The following is a 19,214-nucleotide window of genomic DNA, read 5'->3' as shown; positions in this document are numbered from 1 at the left end:
AAAAAAAAATTTGTCTGATGAAATAAATGTTCAATTTTTATTCTACAGTAATCTACACTTAATCTTTTAATGTTTTATCTGCAGCCTTGATCACTGAACACCACTGTTTAATGAAACACATTATTTGCTAACACTAATGCATTAAGCTAGCCAAATGACGTGCTAAAGCTCACTTGTGTTGTGAGAAAGTGACTAACGTTTAATGTTTAGCTCCTTAATTTCAGGGCAAATGATTAAAAATTATTAAACACCGATTGTTCCATATAACATGATCGGAAGCAATGACTGAATATCATGAACCACTTATTAAAAATGATCTTTTGTAAAAGGCTTTAATCCAAAAATAACCCTAAAATGGTAGTTGATATGCTGGGCAGGCAAAGCGCAGCTTCATGGTGGCTTTCCTGTTCCCAGCTCTCCTGAAAACAATGTGTGAGATGCTGCTGAATGGCTCCCAGCTGACATAATTATCATGATAAAATACACATTCATTTTGGTTGTACTGTGGTCTTTATCCAATAGAAATATGAATTTAACACCAATTTAAATGAGTTGCTAATTAGCAACCACAAATAAATCCAGTGTGAGAGGCTGCAGGTCGCGTAATTACAGAGTGCTGACTGAAATACGTGGTGAATTTGATCGTAAACCTAGTTTTTCAGTCTAATACAGCTTCTCATAAGAAAGGCAGAGTATTGTAACGTAATATCAATAATGCAATACATGATCATTTTCTTATCAGTCAGCTAATATTCACAAAGGATATGAAGACAATGCAGGTACTTGGGTATAAATAAAAAACAAGGTAATACTCAAGCAAAGCAGACAGCAATGAAATCACTACACATTTGCAATAAAAAAATCAAATAATTTATTTATACTTTTTAAACAAAGTCTGTTGTCCACTTGAAATCAGAGAAAATTTGCAAGAAATGTTGTAAGAGGCGAGAGTGAATGGAAGATGAATGGGATGACAAAATATGTGGATCATACCGTACTTTCCAACTCCATGAGGTGCACGTCTCCTTTTCCCCACCCCACCTCAGAAGCGACTAGGAACCAGATCACATATACAACTAAAATGTTTGTGGTGGAGAGCAGACCCACTGATCATTCTTTGACCAAAACATGACCAGACCACACAACAGGATCATGTCTACTTTTACTAGTCAGAATGGTGTCATATGCAGCTAGGACCTGCCAGCTGTTACTTAAGAAGCTGTTGAGTTTGTCAATGAACCTAGAGTAAAGATCTCAGACACTGGTAAATGAAATTAAGAAGTAACGATGCAATTGAAAGTGCAACTATTCTAAACTGTTTTAGAACCGTGTATGCTTCTCATCTCATACAGCATTGATTAACCTATTAAGAGAACATGGACTAACATATATATAGAACTGCCCAGCTACCAAATAGACATTAGCGTCTATTCGGATTTTTAGATTTGTACCTAGCACAAATTAGGCCAAAAGAGTTGGAGTTATTTAATTGTAGGCATATCTGTCAACAGCGGTGAATGATGAGAGGGGGCATTTGCACAATAACAGCTCACATTTCCATCTCTCAACAGCTATTCACGTCCTGAAGGAGCCAAACCCTTTACATAAACAAACTCCCTCTGAAGTGTGTTATGATTTTTAATAAGAATGGGGTCATTTAAGAGAGCTCTTGTTAAGGAAGAAGAGACTAAAATGAGAACTGGACACCTGAGCCTGTTTGTTTTGAGAGTATACAGCATCTGGATGTATACTCGGTGTCCAATATGCCTAGTAAGGAATTAAAATTTAATACAAGCATTACATTTCTTTATGCAATTTGGGTTGACAAAATACAAATGTACAATTCAGTTCTTCAGCAAAAAGAAAAATATTTTCCAAAATGTCCATCTGAGCAATACTGCTGCACCTCTGTACAAAGAAACAAAGAAGGAAAAAAAAAAAAAAAAAAACATTTTTCCCCACCAAAAATGTGTATGATTTTCAAGAAAAAACAACAGCAAGCATATCAGCCAGGATCGCAAGAGAAGCAGATCAGTATTTATAAGGGGGAGAACACACAAAAATAAAAAACAATGCAATGTGGGGTCTACACTCGACATTTAAACTGGACTCGCATTCTAACACCATGTAAAACTTAACACGCTATACAGCACACACTCTGTGAAACAACTTCTTAACAAGGTAAATTGTTGCATATCTTCCTCAGCACAAGTGGTTGTTAATACAGAGTGATGAGCTGCTTATATTTATATGCTGCCCCCTGCTGCTAAACTAAAGCAGTGCTGGACAGCACAGGTGAACGAGGAGGTTGTTATTTCCACAACCCTCCCCCCCCCAAACATATGGCATAATTTGAGTACAAGGCATTCATTATGAATTAACTACTGACTAGCACTGATAAGTCGCACCTTTGGCAGTCAGTACGTTATGCATTATCATAACATATTTAAATGTGGTAACTGCAGAACACTTTGGACAGATCTCGGTTTACGATGGGTACGTTTTGAAAAAGTGCATTGGTGTATTTGTAAATGAGTCTGAAGTCATTCATTGTCAGCGATTCATTTTAATTTATGTTAAAACACCCTGCCATTTAATAAAGATGGATGGATCAGTTCTTTCTTGCATGTTTATGGTGCTGAATGGTGCATAACATGACAAAATGAATGAGTTTCAATTAACCAGCTCAAAAAAAAAAAAAACAAGCTAATAAACAAATGCATAAAACAATGCAGCACATTCTGAACCAGGTGATGTGCACAGTTTGGTGGTTTCCCTTCTGAAGAACTTCGGACTCAACCAATTATTAGTTTTAGTAGCTGAAAATCAACAAACTGTGCCAGACTGGAGTTGTTTGTGCCCTCCCCACTCACTCTTAAGATAACAGGAGAATAGAATTATTCTGGCAGACTTTAGGTGCAGACAGTGATTTCTGGTAATAACCAATTTAAGCTTACTGGTTTGAGGATGTCAGTGGCTTTGTATGTATGAACAATATCTCAGAGTGCAATGTGGTGTCTTCCTTTAACAAGAAGTGCATATCTGGCTTAAGCAGCTGTATTCCTACAATGAAAAGAGCTTGGTCTGTTCAAACAGAGGGAATAAAACACACATATAAAAGAATAGGCCCCCCACACACAAACAGAAGCCAATGCTTTGGCCTCGAACACAATCAGAACATCCCCATGAACCCTCTTCTGAAGAAAACAAAATAAAGGGAAACAAAAAGAAAAATCAGACTTGTTAGTGTAGCTTCTTTTTCGTTGTTTTTGCATTTGCAATTTCTTTTGACTGTAGAAGTTTATTTTCCATCCCTCAGTTACAATTACTCATAAAAAATAAAAGAATAGAGGGTGATGCCTTTTTAAATTTTTTTTTCTTTTAGCCTGATCCAGTTCGACACGACTCCTAGAGGTGATGCTAATGTCCTGCATTCACACAACGACCTGCAATCAGGCTTTTGGACAACAGTGAAATCCAAAACTTTTCCTCTTCGGAGTCAGTGACTGTTTTAAATATTAGCACCCCCCCTCCCTTTTTTTTTTCTTTTTTTTTTTGCTGCAATAACTTCTCTCGTACAGAGAAAGGTACGTAAAACTCTTTATTACATTTTGCTCGTTTTTCATGCGGCTGCCTCCCCTTTGTGGCTTGCTGGAGGCCAATTCTCCGTACTCACTTGGACACAAGGACAGGAGGACAGAGGAACTGAGGGACAGTCCAGGATGTGACAGGAGACCTCAGCGTAGCCACAGCTTGAGCCGGAGAGCGTCCACTCCATTTAAATAGTATCTGAACAGCCGCTTGTCCCTGACAAAGCCCAGGTTCTCATAAAGTTTCAGGGCTGATTTGTTGGTGATTTCCGTCTCCAGCACCACCTGCGCAACACAGAAAGGAAACATGTGGAACGTTCTGTTCACGAGCAATCATGCTTGTTTCATCAGAACTGAACATGGTAATAGGAAGGTGCAAAAGGAGCAACAGCAGTGGAAATCACCTACAGGGATTTGTGCACTAGTATGTACACCTGATATCAAAGATCATTACCATGATGTGTACAGCTATCAGTTCAGAGCCAGACTCTCTCTTACCTCATCACAGTCCCCTTCCACCATGGCATAGATGGCCTTTTTAACAAGGTTTGTACCTGAAATGATACAACAGAAAGATATACATTAATGACCATTCAACTCTGACTTCATCAAATCACTATTTACTGTACGTCATAGCAAACTAGTGAAAAATGAAATTATATTTTTAAGAATGTAACGCTGACTAATAAACCTCCATTGTAATGAGCCTCCAAATTGACTGACGGATTATAATCCCCCAGGGTTTTCCCCAAAGCACAGATACGCGGCGCTCTGCCGCGCTGTGCGACGTTAGCGCAGCGCTGTCACTTGCACACCAAAAAAAAAAACATCAGTACCATAAATTGAACAATGCAGAGTATTTTCAGCACCTGGATATCTCCTATTCCCCTCTGAACATGAGTAATAACTATAGAAATAGGAAGGTATTATAACATATAGGTCTAGACTATCCTGGTACTCAACCCAGAAGTGAAAATAAAGGGTTTCGCTGCGTGCACTGACTGCCATTCACAACCATACATAAAACCACATTCTAGGCGCTGGTCACTAGATGGCGCTGTTGCATGAGTTGCCCTCGATTCTGTTCCTGGCATCCTGGAATTGGAAAATGAAGAGGCGTGCTATATTGTTCAATATTCTGCATTTTTTTTGTTGTGCAATAAAATTAAATATTTCTCTGAATTGACTGTTTCCAGTGTTTTCATTCCAAATCTAATTTTGCGGGGCAGCACAGTGGTGTAGTGGTTAGCGCTGTCGCCTCACAGCAAGAAGGTCCGGGTTTGAGGCCCGTGGCCGGCGAGGGCCTTTCTGTGCGGAGTTTGCATGTTCTCCCCGTGTCCGCGTGGGTTTCCTCCGGGTGCTCCGGTTTCCCCCACAGTCCAAAGACATGTAGGTTAGGTTAACTGGTGACTCTAAATTGACCGTAGGTGTGAATGTGAGTGTGAATGGTTGTCTGTGTCTATGGTGGTGTTTACATTAGACCGTATCAGCGGATCATCAGATTAACGTTTTTAAAACTATTAGCGTGCACACAGCAACGCCAATACACGATTCGTGTGCACACAGCAACGCCAATACACGGATACGCTCGGCTCCGCAGGCATCCTGCGCTCCAAATCACTCCGCCCTGAACAGCAAGTGCCCTCTGGAGGGTGCGCACTCCGGCCCTGCGCAGCTCACAGAGCGCGCGAGTGAAGCGCACGAGCAGTGATTCGGGACTGAGCCGCTGTGTGTGTGATCCCAGCGCATATCGGGCATGCGCGTCACTTACCACTTGCAAGTGGAAGGATGGCAAGCCTAAAGACAATCATAACTACACAATGGGCAGTATTTGCATCAGTATTTGCAGTATTTTCATACTTTTATACTCTTTAATGAAAGGTGATACAAGGCGGAAGTCCGCGCCGTTTTTCAGCAGTCGCGTCACATGACCAACGCCAGCGAATCAGGAAGGTGGATGTCACAGTGACGTTGTCCAATGACGACGCCAGCTAGAGCTCAGCACAGCGTATCCGTGTATTCTCAATGTTTACACAGCACCGGACCAGACACGATCTGGATTGAATACGTGGACCCTGGCGGATTCCCGTTTCCCGGCGTTTTAATGTAAACGGACAGTGCATCCACGAAGAAAACGAGACAGATATGGTCTAATGTAAACTTGGCCTATGTGTCAGCCCTGTGATGACCTGGCGACTTGTCCAGGGTGTACCCCGCCTTTCGTCCGTAGTCAGCTGGGATAGGCTCCAGCTTGCCTGCGACCCTGTAGAACAGGATAAAGCGGCTAGAGATAATGAGATGAGATCTAATTTTGCCCTTTATATTTTGCTCCTTGCATAATTGAAAGGTAAAAACAGCAAATTTAATAATTTCGAATTGTGCCTAAATCAGCCCTAGATGCCACCAGAATGCACCATTTGAAGTTTCTAATTTCAAAATTTTCTGGGGGAACATGGTCCCGGACCCCCCCAGCAGCCAACCCTTACGGGCTGGGCTTCACATCAGTAGCATCGCTCTGATTTTTTTTTTCCCCCTGGGGAAAGCCCTGTCCCCCAGTGATATTTTAATACGTTTTACTTCATTTTCCATTAATTTACCGATGCACCACAACAGAACTGCATGTAAGCCAGTAGAACTTCACAACTGAATGCTACAAAAAGCAAACTGGGCAGGTAAAGTCATTCAAATAACTTGTAACGTTTGAAAGGCTCAAAAAAAGACTTAAGACTAAATTTGACCATGCACGAAACACACATACCGATGCCTTTCCTTCGAAATTTGGAGTCCACAGCAAGCATGGCAATGTATCCCCGTCTGAACATCTTCTTATGCATGTCCAACTTACATACAATGGCACCAACACAGTTTTTCTCCACCATTGCCTGTAATACAAGACAGCGTTAGAATCATTATATAAATGATTTCCTGCGAGAAGTGCGGACCTTTAAGGGGAAATAAAAAGCCAAGAAAGCAATTCTAAATAAAAAATAAATCTAATTAATACATCATAATAAGATGACTAACATTATATTAGTGCATCATTTTAACATAACCTGATTGAAAAGACGCTATACAGTTGTGGTCAGAAGTTCACATACAGTGACATGAATGTCATCTTGGATATGAATGTCATGGCAATATTTGAGCTTTCAGTGATTTCTTTCAACTGTTCTTTTTCTGTGGCAGAATGTACAGCATACTTCTTTAATTAAAAAATAAATAAATAAATAAATAAATAAAAAAACCACACTAGAATTTGGTGCACAAGTTTTAATTTTCTTTGGGTTTTCTGAAATCAACACAGGGTCAAAATTATACATACAGGGTCAAAAATATACATACAGCACACCTAATATTTGGATAAAATGTCTCTTCGCAAGATTCACCTTAAACATTTTTGTTTACCATGAACAAGCTTCTGGCAGAATTCTGGTTGGATATTTCACGACTCTTCATGGTAGAATTGGTAGAGTTCAATTAAATTAGTTTTTTTTTTCCTTGGCATGGACTCAACTTATAAGCACAGTCCATGTATTTTCAATAGGGTTGAAGTCAGGACTTGTTTTAAGCTTAATGTTAGCCTGCTTTATCCTCCACACCCAGCTCTGAAGCGTGTTTGGGTTCATTGTTCTGTTGTGACTCCCAATCATGTTCAAGTTTCCAGTGGTTTGAGGTTATGCTGAAGAATTCTGAGGTTGTCCTCGTTCTTCATTATTCCATCCACTTTATGGAATGAACCAGTTCCACTGGCAGCAAAACAGCCCCAGAGCATGATGATCCTACCACCACCACCAGCTGGTACAGTGTCCCTCTGTACATGGTGGTCATTGTGGCCAAACACCTCAATCCTTGTCTCATCTGACCATACAGCTATCCTCCAGAAAGCTTTTTCTTTGTCTGTGTGGTCAGCTTCAAACTTAACTAAAGTTTGAAGGTGTCAATTTTGGAGCAGTGGGTTATTTCTTGGATAGCAGCCTCTTAGTCCATGGTGATCTGAATTGTAGACAGTGATCCATCAGCTTCCAGTTCACGGCAGGGCTGTGCCATGGTGGTTCCCAGGTTGTTCCTGACCATCCAAACTAATTTCCTTTCAGCCAAGGGTAACAGTTTGGGTTTTATTGAAGCAAAGTGGCTTGGCAAAGTGACTGCACCTCACAATAACTTGGATACAATTGTTTGAACTGATCTTGGAATTTGCAGTGGTTTAGAAATGGCTCCAAGAGACATTCTGGAGCTGTGTATATCTGCAATTCTCTTTCTCAGATCTGCACTGAGCTCCTTGGACTTTCCCAATCAATCCAGTGAGTGCTGTAAACAAATCCCTTTTATGAAGGCACAGAGAAGCTACCAGCTGTAGTCAATCATGATTACTTACAGGAAGTTAAGAGGCCTTGGCAAGATAAAAGACATTTTGAAAGTTTCAGCACCTCTGAATTAATAATCTAAGTGAGTGTATGTAAATTTCTGACCCTATGTTGATTTCAGAAAACCCAAAGAAAATTAAAACTTGTGCACCAAATTCTAGTGTTTTTTAATTAAAGATGTATGCTGTACAATCATTCTGCAACAGAAAAAGAACAGTTCAAAGAAATTACTGAAAGCCCAAATATTGCCATGACATTCATATCCAAGATGACATTCATGTCACTGGGTGTAAACTTCTGACCACAACTGTATATGAGCATCCAGTTGTTTTTACAGAGGTGTCTTTTCATTTCATACGTCTTAAAAACAGTTTTAAACTAAATTAGTGTCAATAGTCGGCTGTTAAGGTGAGAAATTGTTCACTTTGTGATAGAAGCATGAAATTTGGTGCACTAGCTCAAGCTGATATATATAATAATTCTAGATATGCGGGCGTTTCAAATTCGGTTTCTAAACCCTGGAATACACATGTGGAAAATTGGCCCAACATGAAAACAAGGCTAAACGAATTTTCTTTTGTTTTCAAGGTATTTTTATAAGATTGCTTACAATAAATGGCACACTGATTGAATATCTGCCTCACAAATAGGGAATTTCTTGTTCTCAAAAATATCACGTGATTAGTCACATGACACAGTATAAAGTAAATAAAAAGGCTGCCAGAAGACCATTTTTGCAGTTCAAAGTTTTAGCTGTTAATATGGATTGATATGATCATGCGATATCAAAATAATGAAAAAATACCTTGAAACAAAAAATTCGTTTAGCCTTGTTTTCATGTTGGGCCGATTTTGCACATGCATATTCCAGGGTTTAGAAGCCGAATTTGAAACGCCCGCATATCTAGATTTATTATGCTGTATACATCAACTTGAGCTAGTGCACCAAATTTCATGCTTCTATCACAAAGTGAACAATTCCATGTTTTTTTTTGTTGTTGCTTAACAGTGGGACTACAATAGCGTTTAACAGAATGCAAGGCAATAAATAAGCAAAGAAAAAAAAGCCCACAAATGTTTCATTTGTTAAACCATCTGTGATGTTCATCTAGTTGCATTTAATTATTTGTCCAAGAAAATTACAATAATTACAAAATCAAGCAGGAAGCTGAGCATGTGAAGGTAACGGCATGGCTCAAGGCCCACACAAGGTGTTTTGGTTTGGCGCTTTATTTATTTTATTTTTTTTATTGGTGGTGGGGATCATTAGCAAAGTCTATTAAAATGAGATCACATTTTAGTATTTGGTTGCCAAGTAATATTTTCAAAGTAAGTCATTCACTGAGCTATAATGCTAAGATATCACCCTGAACATCTTTGTTCATATGGTTCTACCAACGTGAACAAGTTCTCCAACAATTAGCTGTTATTCCACTATGGCTAACCCAATATGCCAATATGTAGCGATGCCTTTTCTCTTCTTGTCTTTATTTGAATAAGATATATGGTTTCTATTGGTACTGGATTGCTCCAGTAAAAAAAAAAAAAAAAATAGAGAAATTAATGCCAAAAAGTATCAAGAGTTTCATAAACATTAGGAGAAGCCATTCGGTCACCTGCATTTAGCTACCATGCTGTCAGGAAGCAGTGATTGTGGACAGTGGGGCTGCCTTATACTCATATCAATATTACACAGGACCCAGTCGCTCATCTTACATTAAAATATATTTTACAACTTTTTGCATTTATTTAGGCACCTTGTCTGTTCTTATTTGAGGAAAACCGAGCTCTATTTAAGAGATTTTCACAAGTACACAAACGGTCATTTCTTAGTTTTCTGTATCAGCAAAGGAAAAACATTCAATGTGATCAGCGTTAAGGATTTTTGTTCATTAAGAAAATGTAGTAAAAGAATGGATTAAAACCTAAATGCGTTCAGTTTATATTACTGACACATCAGATCTTTTCCTTCCTGAAAATACATCCCCAGGTTTGGAAATGTGTATTAATGTTTAAATTCTACACTTTTCCAGACATAAAAATAGAGCGGCGGCTACAATTATCGACAGTCCATAATTATTGAAACCTTTTCAGATTTACCAATAAAAAATAATTTTAGAAAGGTGAGTTTCAGTTTCAACAGTTATTACTGGTTAATTAATCAACCGGAAGACCCCCCTCGCCCTTTGACTTTGTCATCTGATGACAGCTCGTTACCTGAGATGGATTTTTTTTAAGCACGATCAGCTAAAGGAAAACCTGGACGTTATCATCACAGGTAAGCATGGTGGAAAGATCATGGACAGGCTTTTACTTATCAAATTCACCAATATTTCATGATATTCTTGTCAAAACCTACTTTATTTCTTACTCTTTCATTTGACAGTCACCATTTTGTATCTAAACGCACGTTTGAGAAGTCATGTGAGGTGTCGATAATAGTGATCACTTTCACTGGTGTCCACCATTATCGACACCCTGCAGAATTAAGTGACATTTACAACTGTTATGGATCGATCTTGGTGTAACATTGTTGAAGTACGTAGATCAAGTGCTTTAAAAAAAAAATAAAACTGCTGTGATTTATAATCATTTTTTTCTGATCCATAACAGAATGGAAATGCTTATAGAGTATTTGGAATCCTATTGAAAGAAACAGAATTAGACCAGAATTAAATTCCTAGCATATAAAAAAATTACATGCTTGAAATATTCAGATTTTTCTATTCCATTTAGAATTTTTCTTTGCAGTTTGTTGTAAATATCTACTACATATTACAATATCAGTAGACATTTTATATTTTTAGATGTAAATTTAAAATCTCAATTTAAAAAAAAATAAATAAAGTTGCCCTGTGACCTGGATTTTCATGTGGTTACAGTGTCAGTTGCCTGTTGACATTTATTGGCAAACTACAAAACTAGAAATTAATACAAACAACAACGAACGATTAACAAAATGTGATCTACAAAAATACTTAGAAAGTGGGTAGAAAGTGGAACAAAAAGATTTTCTGACGCAGGTTAAACATTACCAGTTCATTTGCTTACAAACATTAGAATTACTTCCACATTTATGTCAGCACCGACATCGATATATTTATATAAAAATATATTTTTTACTAAATACAAGTCTAAGTAAAACAATTTTAAATAAAAACTATGTTTTGTTCACTTAATACCACATATCGATTTTAAAAATTTTTTTTATAATCAATCACCTGGACGTCAATAATTGTGGAATGGCGTTGATAACTGTGTCCAAAGGTGTCGATAATTTTGGAACGGCGTCGATAACTGTGGCCAAAGGTGTCGATAATTTTGGAACGGCGTCGATAACTGTGGCCAAAGGTGTCGATAATTTTGGAACGGCGTCGATAACTGTGGCCAAAGGTGTCGATAATTTTGGAACGACGTCGATAACTGTGGCCAAAGGTGTCGATAATTTTGGAACGACGTCGATAACTGTGGCCAAAGGTGTCGATAATTTTGGAACGGCGTCGATAACTGTGGCCAAAGGTGTCGATAATTTTGGAACGGCGTCGATAACTGTGGCCAAAGGTGTCGATAATTTTGGAACGGCGTCGATAACTGTGGCCAAAGGTGTCGATAATTTTGGAACGGCGTCGATAACTGTGGCCAAAGTTGTCGATAATTTTGGAACGGTGTCGATAACTGTGGCCAAAGGTGTCGATAATTTTGGAACGGCGTCGATAACTGTGGCCAAAGGTGTCGATAATTTTGGAACGGCGTCGATAACTGTGGCCAAAGTTGTCGATAATTTTGGAACGGCGTCGATAACTGTGGCCAAAGGTGTCGATAATTTTGGAACAGCGTCGATAACTGTGGCCAAAGGTGTCGATAATTTTGGAACGGCGTCGATAACTGTGGCCAAAGGTGTCGATAATTTTGGAACGGCGTCAATAACTGTGGCCAAAGGTGTCGATAATTTTGGAATGGCGTCGATAACTGTGGCCAAAGGTGTCGATAATTTTGGAACGGCGTCGATAACTGTGGCCAAAGGTGTCGATAATTTTGGAACAGTGTTGATAATTATGGCCAAAGGGGTCGATAATTTTGGAACAGTGTCACGTGATCTGATACGCTAAGTAATCGGGAATCAACTCTTTTTTTCCCCAGTGGAAGTTTGAGTAACTATTCATGCACAATTTACGTACTGAAAAGTCTTTTCTACTTTTGCAACGGCCAAAAGATTGTTAAGGTGTCGATAGCCGCCGCTCTACTTTATTTTTGAAAACCTGACCCCTTTTATCATTTTGGCTAGCTATTTGTTAGCAAGCCTAATTAATGTTAGGGGAAAGTGGGGGCATTAGGCTGCACACTTTTTTGTTAAAAAAAAATAGTATAAAAAAAAAGTCGCTTTATTAACAGTGTAGTAGAACAAACGAACGCAATTACAAAATTATTCAGCATCAAATCCAATGATAAAAGTGCAACAGTTTTCCAACAAGTCAACGTTTTTACAGTAGAGCCCATTCCCTACAGGTGTGGGGCAGTAAACCTCAGCAGAGGAGTCCAACTTTCAATTTCTATTTCATTCTATTGGGTTCAGTTATCAGACATTCCGACTGGCTCCTGAGAAAATCTAATAACACCTAACATGCTGATGATAAATTACATGCATTTTTAATGTAGTGAGGCCTAATACCCCCTTTGCTCTAGATATAAAATAGTGTAAAAACAATTTTATTTTAGAAATATCGTGATCCGTTTATTTATTTTCCCTCCATATCGCCCACCCCTAGTAGGCAGTATAACTCCATACATACCAGAAAGCAGAGCTGGGGCCAGTTGTGAATGAAGTACCTATAGGTGTATATGGAGTAAGGCTCGGACAAGTCTTTAGTTATGAGCCTTATTATATCCGGCATCTGCAGCTCGGACTCGTATCTCACATAAGTGATGGGGCTGTGATCTGCTGCCTGTGAGCTCACTGACAGCTTTGCTATCTGATCCGCTAGAGGTGCCTCCCCAGCTCCAGCTCCCTGCGGCCCCAGGCCTCGCTCTCTGTCCCCCGCTGATTTCTGCACATTGTCGTTACACTCGGAGTGACACACAGTCCTGCCGAGCTCGGCTTTCAGACACGTACTCTCTCCTTCCAGCTGATCTGAAGAGCCGGGCTCGGTTATGGCCGCGGGATCGGGGGAGTCGACTCCGTTACTGGGGAGCGAGCTGTCACGGTTGTTACACGCTAATTTCCTGTTGTCTCCCCGCTCGTCAACGATGTCCACATATTCAGAGGCAGTGTGCTGACAGTCGGCCGCTCTGTGAGCTCGGTGCTGGACGTGCTTTTGAGCGATTTTGTGGCCGCGGTGCTCGTCGTGCTCCGGATGGCTGGCGATGCCGTTGAGCTGGGCCGGTGAAGAATGCAGCTGAGCAGGCGAGTTAATGTGATGGACGCTGTTCTGGCTCGGTTTAACTATCCCTTTGGGCTCGGTGCCCTGTTGCGCTCCCGTCCCCGGAGCTATAACGTCTCCTCGGCCGCAGTCCAATTTCTCATTGTTCCCCAGGAACGAGCAGCCATCCACGGGCAGCGATATAATTTCGGCCGAGGACGCAGGCAGTGTGTTAGGCCCAGGCGGCACTTCAGCCATTCCACTGCATGTAGTTTGAATGTAAACAAAAGAAGCGAGCCCAAAGCGAGCCCTCGAACTAAACGCCGAGTAAGACAAATACCCGCTGGAATTCCAGTATCGGTAAAATATTAAAAATAAGCAAATAACTGTAAACTCGCTTGCTATCTCGTGTACCCTCTAGCCATTACTCAAGTCACTTCACACTAGCTGGCCTATCAGCTATCGCAAAGCAGGTTTGGCAATTTGCGACACATACAGGATCCTGGGAAATGAAGTATTTCATCACAGGCGTACAAGGAAGAATTCACAACAAAAATGACAATTCCCCCCCAAAACTATCACTGAATTTGAAGTGATGTTGTATTTATTCCCTGATTAAAACTAAAACAAAGCGCAAAAACAGTTCGTGTTAGACGAAACGATTTTTATCTTCTTTATTGACTTTCCAAAAACAGCCACTAGATGGAGCAATATGCTAAAACATTTACCAGATCTTCTGCCCAGAAGAAGCTTTCTTTAGTACTGAAAGTGTTTCACAACAATTTAAAAAGAATAAAGTTAGGACTGTGCCTTAGGTGTGAACTGGTATAAATCAAGTAAAAGATGTTAAAAATCTTGAAATATCAGTATAAACAGCATAAGAGATAGATTTTTAAAAAATTCTGTCATTTAAAGATATTAACTAGCTAAAGATTTAACCATCATATCCACAATCTTCACTTTTTGACCAGTGTTTATCTTTCATTATTAAAGTTTTCACAAATTCTCACGAGTCTACCTGTTCCAAGAAGATAACTCTCTCTCTCTCTCTCTCTCCTTCTATTTTAAAATAACAATGAAAGCATTAACACTGAAATCACACATAAGGAATTATACAGTGACAAAAAAAAAGCCTCAGAGACATTCTTTGCATTATTCCTGATGAAGCTTTTCACAGAATGCTTTTCTGCCGAAATTCCCAAGAAGGCCAACTACTTGTTGTCTGCTTCTCCTCAGTGAAAACCACTTATTTGGGTATTTTTTTTAAGTAAAACTACTTCCTATATAGAGGAGAGCAGGGAGACTTGGGACAGTTTGCATTCCCATAAATTAATTTCAACCAATCAGGTTTTAGATAAGGTGGTGTAGTGGTTAGCGCTGTCGCCTCACAGCAAGAAGGTTCTGGGTTCGAGCCCAGCAGCCGAAGAGGGCCTTTCTGTGTGGAGTTTGCATGTTCTCCCCGTGTCTGCGTGGGTTTCCTCCGGGTGCTCCGGTTTCATCCAAAGACATGCAGGTTAGGTTAATTGGTGGCTCTAAATTGACCGTAGGTGTGAATGTGAGTCACAGTTGTTTGTCTCTCTGTGTCAACCCTGCGATGACCTGGCGACTTGTCCAGGGTGTACCCCGCCTCTCACCTATAGTCAGCTGGGATAGGCTCCAGCTTGCCTGCGACCCTGTACAGGATAAGCGGCTACAGATAATGGATGGATGGATGGATGGATGGATGGAAGGTTTTAGATTACATCAGAAGTTAGATGTTGCCCCTTAGAGTAACTGACTTCCTTTGGAGCCAAAAAGCTGGACACTGCAGTAAGATCTGTGCAGTTAAATATTTTTGTCAATCAAAACTTCTATTTTGGCGGCACGGTGGTGTAGTGGTTAGTGCTGTCGCCTCACAGCAAGAAGGTCCAGGTTCGAGCCCCGTGGCCGGCGAGGGCCTTTCTGTGCGGAGTTTGCATGTTCTCCCCGTGTCCATGTGGGTTTCCTCCGGGTGCTCCAGTTTCCCCACAGTCCAAAGACGTGCAGGTTAGGTTAACTGGTGACTCTAAATTGACCGTAGGTGTGAATGTGAGTGTGAATGGTTGTTTGTCTCTCTGTGTCAACCCTGCGATGACCTGGCGACTTGTCCAGGGTGTACCCCACCTCTCACCCGTAGTCAGCTGGGATAGGCTCCAGCTTGCCTGCGACCCTATAGAACAGGATAAAGCGGCTAGAGATAATGAGATGAGATGAGGTTTTGGGTAAACTGTCATTTCTTTATCGCTGTACCAGCACTGTGTGTTCATACAGTTCATATGTTACATGTTTTGATAATAAATAAAAATTAAACACGTAAGCCTAGGTGTTTTATTTTTACTCCATGTCTCCCCACTATGTCCCAAGTCTCCCCACAAAAAATAATGACAGAGAAAGTAAAGCCTGAAGGCCAGTACATGTGACAAGCTGAGAAACTAATGTTATGGCAAGAGGGTATAGTAAATACTCTAATGCAATATGAATGTGACCTGTAAAGAATTTCACACAATATACAAGAGCTGAAAACTTGTCCCAAGTCTCCCTGTTCTCCCCTATAAATGATCATCAGCATTGAGTTCACAAATTTAAATCTTTATGAAAATGTCTTTAAAGCAACAGAAATATAGGTTTTAGGTGTAGAGTGTCCAAAGATTGTAGTAAACATCAACACTAAGCCCAGGTGACAAATATAACCTATTGTACAGTTTGCTTTTTCTATTACAGATGCATCTGACATTTCAGTGCAGTATTGCAACACTCTGTATATCTTCAGAATTACTTGTGATAATTAATGACAAATGTGCAATTGTGAATGTTATACTTAGAGCCTTATAGTTCTGAGTAAGAGGTCTAAGCTTAACAACAACAAACAAGTTAATATTGACATCGCAACTGTTTATCAGTATTATTTAGGTAATTTAGGAGTACAACCCCATTTCCAAAAAGGTTGGGACACTGTGTAAACTGTAAAGAAAAACAGAATGCGATAATTTGAAAATCATGGAAACCTTATATTTAATTAAAAAATAGTACAAAGACAACATATCAAATGTTGAAACTGGGAAATTTTATTGTTTTTTGAAAAATATATGCTCATTTTGAATTTGATGTCAACAACATGTTTCAAAAAAAGTTGGGACAGGGGCATGTTTACCACTGTGTTGCATCACCTCTACTTTTAAAACACTCTGTAAACATTTGGGAACTGAGGAGATCAGTTGCTGTAGTTTTGAAAGAGAAATGTTGTCCCATTCTTGCCTGATATACAATTTCAGTTGCTCAACAGTTTGGGGTCTCCTTTGTTGTATTTTGTGCTTCATAATGTGCCAAATGTTTTAAATAGAAGACAGGTCTGGACTGCAGGCAGGCCAGTTTAGCACCCGGGCTCTTTTACGAAAGAGCCATGCAGTTTTAATATGTGCAGAAAGCAGTTTGGCATTGTTTTGCTGAAAGAAGGAAGGCCTTCCCTGAACAAGATTTTGTCTGGATGGCAGCACATTGCTCTGAAACATGTATGTATCATTCAGCATTAATGATGCCTTCCCAGATGTACAAGCTACCCATGTCATGTGCACTAATGACCCCTCATACCATCACAGATGCTGGCTTTTGAACTGTGCACTGATGATAAGCCGGGTGGTCCCTCTCCTCTTTAGCCTGGAGGACGTGGTGTCCATGATTTCTATAAAGATTTTCTACTTTTGATTCATCAGACCACAGGACAGTTTTCCACTTCACCTCAGTCCATCGTAAAAGAGCTCGGGCCCAGAGAAGGTGCTGGTGTTTCTGGATATTGTTTATATCTGGTTTTAACTTGCATTTTTGGATGCAGTAATGAACTGTTTTCACAGACGATGGTTTTCTGAAGTATCCCTGAGCCCATACAGTGATTTCCACTACAGACATGTCTGCTTTTAATGCAGTGTCACCTGAGGGCCTGAAGATCACAGGCATCCGATGTCAGTTTTCAGCCTTGTCTCTTGCATACAGAGATTTTTCCAGATTCTCTGAATCTTTTAATGATATTACATACCATAGATGATGTGATCCCCAAATTCTTTGTAATTTTACATTGAGGAACATTATTCTTAAATTGTTGCACTGTTTGCCCATGCAGTCTTTCACAGAGCAGTGAACCCCTCCCCATCTTTACTTCTGAGAGACTCAACCTCTCTGGGATGCTCTTTTTATACCCAATTATGTTACTGGCCTGTTGCCAATTAACCAAATTAGGTGGGGGGGTTTAGCATTACATAACTTTTTTAGTCTTTTGTTGCCCCGTCTCAGCTTTTCTGAAATGTGTTGCTGACATCAAATTCAAAATGAGCATATATTTAAAAAAAATAAATAAAATTTCTGAGTTTCAACATTTGATATGTTGTCTTTATACTATTTTCAGTGAAATACTAGTGCATCTCAAAAAATTAGAATATTGTGAAAAAGTTCAATATTTTCCATCAGTTATTTAAGAAAGTGAAAATGTTATATATTATAGACTCATTACACATAAACTAAAATGTTTCAAGCATTTTTCTATTTTAATTTTAATCAGTATGGCATACAGTACAAAAAAAACCATCTCAAAATATTAGAATATTTCATTTCGAGTTTGAGTAAAACAGTATGAACACAGTGTATCTCTCATTCTAGTTCAGTACACACAACCACACTCATGGGGAAGACTGCTGACTTGACTGTTGTCCAGAAGATGATCACTGATGCCCTCCACAAGGAGGGTAAGCCACAAAAGGCCATTGCTGAAAAGGGTGGCTGGAAAAGGTACACAAGCAGCAGGGATGGCCGCAGTCTTGAGAGGATTGTCAAGAAAAGTTGATTCAAGAACTTGGGAGAGCTTCACAAGGAGTGGACTGAGGCTGGTGTCAGTGTATCAAGACCCATCACGAACAGACATCTTCAAGAAAGGGGATACAACTTTTGCATTCCTAATATCAAGCTACTCCTGAGCCAGAGACAATGTCAGAAGTGTCTTATCTGGGCTAAGGAGAGAAAGAAAATGGACTGTTGCTCAGTGGTCCAAAGTCCTCTTTTCAGATGAAAGTACATTTTGCATTTAATTTGAAAATCACGGTTCGAAAGTCTGGAGGAAGAGTAGAGAGGCACAGAATCCAAGGTGTTTGAAGCCCAGTGTGAAGTTTCCACAGTCTGTGATGATTTGGGGTGCCATGTCATCTGCTGGTGTTGGTCCACTGTATTTTATCAAGTCCAAAGTCAACACAGCCATCTACCAGGAGATTTTAGAGCACTTCATGCTTCCATCTGCTGACGAGCTTTTTGGAGATGCTGATTTCCTTTTCCAGCAGGACTTAGCACCTACCCACAGTGCCAAAACTACTACCAAATGGTTTGCTGACCATGATATTACTGTGGCCAGCCAACTTGCCTGACCTGAACCCCATAGAGAATCTATGGGGTATTGACAAGAGGAAGATGAGAAACACCCGACCCAAAAGTACAGATACGCTGAAGGCCACTATCAAAGCAACCTGGGCTTCAATAACACCTCAGCAGTGCCACAGACTGATCACCTCCATGCCACACCGCATTGATATAGTAATTCATGGTAAAGGAGCCCCAACCAAGTATTGAGTGTATAAATGAATATACTTTTCAGACATTGGACATTTCTGTATTGTAAATCCTTTTTGTGATTGATCTTAGGGAATATTCTAATAATTTGAGATACTGGATTTCTGATTTTCATGAGCTATAAGCCATAATCATCAAAATTAAAACAAAAAAGGCTTTAAATATTTCACTTTACATGTAATGAATATAGAATATATGAAAGTTTACCTTTTTGAATTAAATTATGAAAAAAGGAACTTTTTCATGGTATTCTAATTTTTTGAGATGCACTAGTATAGGGT

General features: G+C 39.7%; 1 protein-coding gene across 1 annotated transcript; it reads right to left on the bottom strand.

The window, feature by feature from the left end:
* Window positions 1-847: 847 nt before the first annotated feature.
* On the bottom strand, window positions 848-13,794 carry naa30 (N-alpha-acetyltransferase 30, NatC catalytic subunit). Its single transcript, XM_060934246.1, has 4 exons — window positions 12,745-13,794; window positions 6,349-6,472; window positions 4,089-4,144; window positions 848-3,875 (listed from the first exon to the last, which is right to left on the bottom strand). Exons 1-4 carry the CDS (start codon window positions 13,567-13,569, stop codon window positions 3,738-3,740), a joined length of 1,143 nt encoding a protein of 380 aa, XP_060790229.1. The 5' UTR covers window positions 13,570-13,794; the 3' UTR covers window positions 848-3,737.
* Between the last annotated feature and the right edge of the window lie 5,420 nt (window positions 13,795-19,214).

This window comes from Neoarius graeffei, chromosome 11 (assembly GCF_027579695.1).
Source record: "Neoarius graeffei isolate fNeoGra1 chromosome 11, fNeoGra1.pri, whole genome shotgun sequence".
Lineage (NCBI taxonomy): Eukaryota > Metazoa > Chordata > Actinopteri > Siluriformes > Ariidae > Neoarius > Neoarius graeffei.
Note: the sequence above shows the minus strand (reverse complement) of the source record. Positions and strands in the feature narration are given on the sequence as shown.

Coding starts and splice junctions, on each gene's coding strand:
- naa30 (XM_060934246.1), bottom strand. CDS start 13,569: ATGGCTGAAGTGCCGCCTGGGCCTAACACACTGCCTGCGTCCTCGGCC. Junction 6,473..12,744: donor GGCCCCAGCTCTGCTTTCTG/GTATGTATGGAG, acceptor CTTGTATTACAG/GCAATGGTGGAGAAAAACTG. Junction 3,876..4,088: donor TGGAAGGGGACTGTGATGAG/GTAAGAGAGAGT, acceptor TGTGTTGCGCAG/GTGGTGCTGGAGACGGAAAT.